Genomic DNA, 7,412 nt, shown 5'->3' with positions numbered 1-7,412 from the left:
CCTGTGAACCCACATGTTCCACATTTTAACTACAACATAGTTAATTTGAATGTAACCCTTTATTTCCCTGCACTTGCAAAGTCTTATTCTATCTTAATTCTAACCAAGCATTTATACTGTTAATCATATTACCACTTTACATAATTTGATCTCTCGCCTGTATTCTCTGACTCTTCTTGTGGAAGTATCCTTACATGCCCTATTGTTTGTAACCTCTACTCTGCCTTTTGGAAAACCCTAAAGCCCTGTTTGCTCATTTACAAAGTATAACTTATTTTTGTTTATGAAAATGCATGACAGAGGGCTCATGTTAAGGTAAAATAGATGCCAATTGTAGATATTCAAAACATGCCATGGGAACATGAGACTATACAGTATTGTTGAATCTGATTCTGAACATGTAATTGTTCTTTGTTCTGGTGGCTGATAAAGGGACCAGGGTTGGAAAAAATATGTTTAATTAAAAGAACAGGGAAAAACATTTGATTTCAAGCCCTGGGAGTATGTGGTTCTATGTTAAAATGTATGATTGAACAAAACATTCTTTTGTCATTGTTGAACTACTCTAAATAGTTATAAAATGGAGGTTTAGGTACAGTGCATAGCATGTTCAGATTGCTTCAGTATAGAACACTTTTTGTGGATAATCCGGTTATGAGGGAAGGGGGGGGAGGTTGGGGTGTTTTGTGCATTCCGAAGATGGGTGTGGGTCTCAAGACACGATAAACAGATCAAGTTCTGTAAAAAACACAAAGAAATACCCCCTAGACACCACATACTGTGAAAGGCACAAAACAAAGATGGCAAAGGGATGTGATCATGATGGGGTGGGATGTTACAGGATAGAGGATGAGCAGATTGTGAGCACAGAGCACAGAGGAAAGCTGCAGAGAAAGATGGTTGGATGAGGTGCATCATCCTTGGACTGTGCTTCTCAGTGGAAGAGGGAGACAGAGAGCAGGGGGGCCACCAGGAGCAGCAGGCTCACGGTGAGGCTCCGTGCGTCGTTGCACAGGTTGCCGTCACAGCAGTCCAGCTTGAAGCTCATGCCTGGCAGTTCAGCGGACATGGACCCTGCACACATACTCTTGCTGGCACATCCCTTCAAGGAAACCTTCTGGCCTGAGACATCAGCTACAAGCACAAGAAGAAGCACTGTTATTCCCTCGGTTTACCGTCACACCTGTGCTGTGCACAGACAAAGATGCATTTCCATCATTTGATATATAGAACAACAAGCACTATCATGAGTGGAATTAGAAATATTTGGGACTAATAGAGAACCAATCATGTGAAACATTACTTATAGTGGAGATACAGCTATTCTCATCCCCCAGGCAGTTTAGAGTGTTGAGGCAATCCTGGCCGTTGCATGTGAAGCACTGTTTCCCATTTGGGGTACTACTGCTGGATTCTGTGGAGCAGAAAAAAAAGAAGCACTGAAGTTACCATAGGCTATAGACATAAGCACCGATTTATGTTTTTTTTTAAGCTCACGGGCGCACGCCCGTAGTGAAAATTTGCATTTCAGAACCTTAGGAAATGGACAGCGGCCGACACGAACACACACGTCTATTAACTCGATAATAAAACCATAAAGTATATTGGCGCCTATGGCTATGGACATTGTATAACCGGTGGAAAGTTCTTGTATTGCACGTCTTTTTCTCCTTGACTTGAATTCGTCAAATGTCAGATTCCAATTTAGATGAAGACAGTTTATCATTTAGGTGATACAATATAACAATCATAAAAATACTGGTTTACACGATGATAATCATACAATATTTAGCCTATATAGCCTATAAGGAGCATTTATAATAAATAATGTAATAAAACATTTTTTAAATACATCATATAGATTTAACGTAATAACAATAATATTGATTTACACGTAAAGACTAACCTGGGACAGTTTGAGAGTTGCACAGGTCCGTGGTGCAGCACTTGCTATTTAGCAATGTCCTTGAGATTCCGAAGTTAATTGACCCTGTCAGACACTCAGCAGGCGCAGCACAGCTCTTCGCGGTCATATCTACGATTTTTGACCCTTCTTGATAGTTATGGAAAACAATTAGTCATTCAAAACAGGATTTCATTATGTCTGTAATGAAAACAATTTGGCCAATAACCCGTATCGTGATAAAGCCAATATAGGCTACATCATAATACAATTAAATGAGTTTAGCATTCAAATATCTGACCCGCGTAAGATGTGACCCTCATTGCTGCACATTGAGTGGAACTGGGACATGTCTTCTGGGTGTCCACGCATGATCCTGATGCCCCGGGTACGCACTCGTAACAGTTGAGTGTGAAGGCTAAAATATGGGTGTATCAGAACAGGTTATTTTGGTGTTATAGTGAGAATACAAAACGGCTTGCATCAATAATTCTAGTTGGATTAGCTACTTTGATTTGGAAATCACGTAACCAAAAGCTTAGAATATAAATCTTCGGCCATACGTATAGCCCAATATATTTTAGCTTAAACTATGCAACCAGTCTAGGATAGGCTATAGTGTATTTGAGACATACCTGTGGAAAACAGCGCATATCCAACGAAAAGTACGACAAAATGCATTGTGATGCAAATTGGTAACTCTAGGAAAGTCCGACTGATGCTGGGCGGGTCGAGTTGAAGCATTTAAAGGTGTTTTCTGGGAGTGGTTTACTGCGGGTTAAAAACTATATACAAAGGGAAATTAAACTTAACTTATTTCTGTGAAATGGATATAGCCTAAAGATGGGGCATAAAACACAGGCCACAATCAACTGAAAGGAGATATCAGTAGGCCTACATAGGGTGAATTCGGGTAATCTGGGACATTGGGTAATGTGGTGGAAGTGGAATTCCAAGTGGATTAATATCACACTGTTGTAATTATGAAGATGAAGAATGAGTATGGATAATATGATGAAGAATGCCATTTGATTACGTTTATACTTAATACTTGTATACTTATATACTTTACATTTGTATATGTTATATCTTATATTTTTATAGTTACACTATGACAAAAGCCTGATGCATAGTTGTTGACTGTTTAGTATTTTCCCTAAGAGGTAGAAGGAAAATTAAGCCCAAAAGTGTCAATCTGGATGATTGTGGATTGTCCAAATGTCCCCCCCCCCCCCCCCCCCACCACGACCACCACAGCTGCCCTGTCAATGCATCCACATTCTGTGTTTGATATGATGCTAGTTACGGAGTTAATGGGGCGAAATTTTGGGGCCTTTATTTGAGTGCATAATAGTTTTTGGAGCATAAACAAAATATGTAAAATAAACAGCCGTTTTTCAAATGGTAAAACCTTGTCTAGTGAAGGTGATGTATTTTTGTCTCTTAATTTTTGCCAACCGTCTCTGGAGGAGGGGATCCCTAACTGAATTGCTCCTCCCAAGGTTTCTTCAATTTTTTCTCCTCTACACACTAACTTCTCCACACCAGCTCGGGACCCACTTTTGGGTCGAGACCAACCAGTTGAGAACCACCGGTCTAGAACCTCCTCTGGCTGGCACTTCAGGCAATATGACTTGATCTGTGACACACTAACCCCCTCTCATCCCCTACACACTAACTCCCCTCTCATCCCCTACACACTCACTCCCCTCTCATCCCCTACACACTAACTCCCTCTCATCCCCTACACACTAACCCCCTCTCATCCCCTACACACTAACTCCCCTCTCATCCCCTACACACTCACTCCCCTCTCATCCCCTACACACTAACTCCCTCTCATCCCCTACACACTAACCCCCTCTCATCCCCTACACACTAACTCCCTCTCATCCCCTAGACACACGTTGTCCCCTAAATTCATTTCCTTCACTTTCCTTGTCATCTTCTTTGGTTTTGTTAGACTGGTCTAAATACTTGCTCTGTGCTACCCTCTTCTGGTGAAAGAGGCAAATGTACCTTGAATAAAGTGAGTTAAGGTACTAAAACAAACCCTGCCTCTCAATACCCATATTAGATACTATTTAGTATGCCACCACATACAAAATATTTTTCTAGCATACCAAATGGTAAGTCCCAATACATAAAATGTCAAATGCTGTATGCCATTAAATACCAGGATGTCCTGCTGCATCCCTGGGTTCATGCTGCTTTGCAGTAAGCAAGCCAGCCTGCTTTTCAAAGAGAACTGCCCTGTGTCTCAACACACATACTACTGTAGTGAGGGGTGTTAAGAAGGCTGATTGTGGTTGTTCATGTATTCGGTGCTACATCATCCCCCATCACTTTATTTCTATTAATCTCAACAATTGTTAACATTTTCAGATTATCACTTCTACATTCTGCAAAGCAGCACAAACAAAATGAATTGCCACACAAACTATTAAGAATATTTTAAAGATGTTTTGCATTGGGTGTATAATATGGTTGGGTGGAGGGCCAACTTCGATCAGGTATTTTACTGCCATAGCGCACTAGAATACCTGTGAATCCACAAGTTTACATTTGAGCTACAATATCAGTTAATTCAAATGCAAACCTTTATTTCCCTGCACTTGCAGAGTCTGTTCCTATCTTTGTTCTAACCAAGCATTTACACTGTTAATCATTTTACCACTTTACGTGCCTAGATCTCTCGCCTGTATTCTTTGACTGTTCTTGTGGATTATCCTTACATGCCTGTTTGCCTGTCTATGACCCATTGTCTGTAACCTCTACTCTGCCTTTTGGAAAACCCTAAAGCCCTGTTTGCTCATTTACAAAGTATAACCTCTTTTTGCTTATAAAAAGGCGTGTTTGTTGACAAAGGGCTCAAAACATGCCATCTCATAAGAAGACTACACAGTAGTATTGTTGAATCTGATTCCGAACATGGAACTGTTTTTTGTTGTGGTGGCTGATTAAAGGGGTCAAGGTTAGAAGAAATGTGTTTAATTAAAAGTTTGAGAACACATTTTATTTCAAGCCCTGGAAATACGTGGTTCTAAGTTTAAATGTATGATCGAACAAAACATTCTCATTGCCATTAAACGACTCAAAATAGTCCCAAATTGGATATCTAGGTACAGTGCATAGCGTGTTCAAATTGCTTCAGTATAGAACACTTTTTGGGGATAGTCAGGTTATTGGGAAAGAGGGGGGAGAGAGAGGAGGTTGGGGTGTTTTGTGCATTCCAAATATGGTTGTGGATAAAAAGACATGATAAACAGAGCGAGATATGTAAAACACACAAAGAAATATCCTCTACACACCACATTATGTGAAAGGCACAAAACAAAGATGGCAAAGGGATGCCATCATGATGGGGAGGGGTGTTACAGGGCAGAGGATGAGCAGATTGTGAGCACAGAGCACAGAGGAAAGCTGCAGAGAAAGATGGTTGGATGAGGTGCATCATCCTTGGACTGTGCTTCTCAGTGGAAGAGGGAGACAGAGAGCAGGGGGGCCACCAGGAGCAGCAGGCTCACGGTGAGGCTCCGTGCGTCGTTGCACAGGTTGCCTTCACAGCAGTCCAGCTTGAAGCTCATGCCTGGCAGTTCAGCGGACATGGACCCTGCACACATACTCTTGCTGGCACATCCCTTCATGGAAACCTTCTGGCCTGAGACCTCAGCTACAAGCACAAGAAGAAGCACTGTTATTCCCTCGGTTTACCGTCACACCTGTGCTGTGCACAGACAAAGATGCATTTCCATCATTTGATATATAGAACAACAAGCACTGTCATGAGTGGGATTAGACATTTTTGGGAATAATAGAGAACCAGTCATGAGAAACATTACTTATAGTGGAGATACAGCTATTCTCGTCCCCCAGGCAGTTTAGAGTGGTGAGGCAATCCTGGCCGTTGCATGTGTAGCACTGTTTCTCATTTTGGGTACTATTGCTGGATTCTGTGGAGCAGAAAAAAAAGAAGCACTGAAGTTACCATAGGCTATAGACATAGGCGCCGATTTATGTTCTTTTTCTCCTTGACTTGAATTCGTCGAATGTCAGATTCTGATTTAGATGAAGACAGTTTATTAGGTGATGCAATATAACAATCATAATAATACTGGTTTACACGATGATACTCATAAAATATTTAATACAAATGGGCCTATAAGGAGCATTTATAATAAATAATGTAATTTTGTTTTAAACACATCATATAGATTTAACGTATTAACAATAATATTGGTTTACACGTAAAGACTAACCTGGGACAGTTTGAGAGTTGCACAGGTCAGTGGCGCAGCACTTGCTACTCAGCAATGTCCTTGAGATTCCAAAGTTAAGTGACCCTGTCAGGCACTGAGCAGGCGCAGCACAGCTCTTTGCGGTCATATCTACGACCCTTTTTGACCCTTCTTGATAGTTATGGAAAACAATTACAGTCATTCAAAACAGGATTTCATTATGTCTGTAATGAAAACAATTTGGCCAATAACCCGTATCGTGATAAAGCCAATATAGGCTACATCATAATACAATTAAATGAGTTTAGCATTCAAATATCTGACCCGCGTAAGATGTGACCCTCATTGCTGCACATTGAGTGGAACTGGGACATGTCTTCTGGGTGTCCACGCATGATCCATCTGCCCCGGGTACGCACTCGTAACAGGTGAGTGTGAAGGCTAAAATATGGGTGTATCAGAACAGGTTATTTCGGTTATTAGAAACTGCAAATAAATAGACAATAGACCTGTTATGATTAGAATACAAAACAGAAGGCTTGCATCAATGATTCTAGTTGGATTAGGCTACTTTTATTTGGAAATCACATAACCAAAACCTTAGGATATTAATCTTCAGCCATAGCCTAATATATTTTAGCTGAAACTATGCAACCAGTCTATATCCTAGACTGGTTACATAGTTTCAGCTATAGGATAGTGTATTTGAGACTTACCTGTGGAAAACAGCGCACATCCAACGAAAAGTACGACGAAATGCATTGTGATTCAAATTGATGATCTATGAAAGTTCGAATGATGATGGGCGGGTCGAGTTGAATCATTTATAGGTGTTTTCTGGGAGCGGTTTATTGCGGGGTAAAACGGGAAAAGAAACTTAACTCATTTCTGTGAAATGGATACCCATTTCACAGAAATGAGTTAAGTTTCTTTTCCCGTTTTTAAGGATACCCTCTGTTGGTGGTGCGGGACGGTTGATTAATGGATGAACTTCGGAATTTGCCACCCCACTCTTGATGCCGCCCTCAGCGGCCGCCTATGTCGCCTATGCCCAGGACCGGCCCTGGGCGTTGCTATGATCAGTGACCTATGCACTTTTGTAAAGGTCTGTCTTGGAAGTCGGTGTGGATAAAGGCATCTGCTAACAGACACAGCTGCCCTTAATAGTATGCCTACATATCACAGGTAAAAAAGATAGTTGTTGCTGGTGTTAGGAAATAATAAAAACCTCTCCAATCATTGCACATCTCTCCCAGGGGCGTCTTTAGACC

The 7,412-nt window shown here is 41.1% G+C and overlaps 2 protein-coding genes across 2 annotated transcripts; both read right to left on the bottom strand.

Moving 5' to 3' along the window:
- Positions 1–441: 441 nt before the first annotated feature.
- Positions 442–2,603, bottom strand: LOC146300446 (phospholipase A2 inhibitor and Ly6/PLAUR domain-containing protein-like). The gene is made up of 5 exons (XM_084702512.1): positions 2,539–2,603; positions 2,205–2,321; positions 1,907–2,053; positions 1,304–1,414; positions 442–1,134 (listed from the first exon to the last, which is right to left on the bottom strand). Exons 1-5 carry the CDS (start codon positions 2,582–2,584, stop codon positions 935–937), a joined length of 621 nt encoding a protein of 206 aa, XP_084558638.1. The 5' UTR covers positions 2,585–2,603; the 3' UTR covers positions 442–934.
- A 2,293-nt stretch (positions 2,604–4,896) lies between these two features.
- On the bottom strand, positions 4,897–6,903 carry LOC146300445 (phospholipase A2 inhibitor and Ly6/PLAUR domain-containing protein-like). Its single transcript, XM_084702591.1, has 5 exons — positions 6,858–6,903; positions 6,466–6,582; positions 6,163–6,309; positions 5,746–5,856; positions 4,897–5,576 (listed from the first exon to the last, which is right to left on the bottom strand). Exons 1-5 carry the CDS (start codon positions 6,901–6,903, stop codon positions 5,377–5,379), a joined length of 621 nt encoding a protein of 206 aa, XP_084558717.1. The 3' UTR covers positions 4,897–5,376.
- Positions 6,904–7,412: the final 509 nt, after the last annotated feature.

This window comes from Hypomesus nipponensis, chromosome 2, assembly GCF_054491055.1.
Source record: "Hypomesus nipponensis isolate SF chromosome 2, ASM5449105v1, whole genome shotgun sequence".
In the NCBI taxonomy this organism is placed as follows: Eukaryota; Metazoa; Chordata; class Actinopteri; order Osmeriformes; family Osmeridae; genus Hypomesus; species Hypomesus nipponensis.
This window is presented reverse-complemented; position numbering and strand designations above follow the sequence as displayed.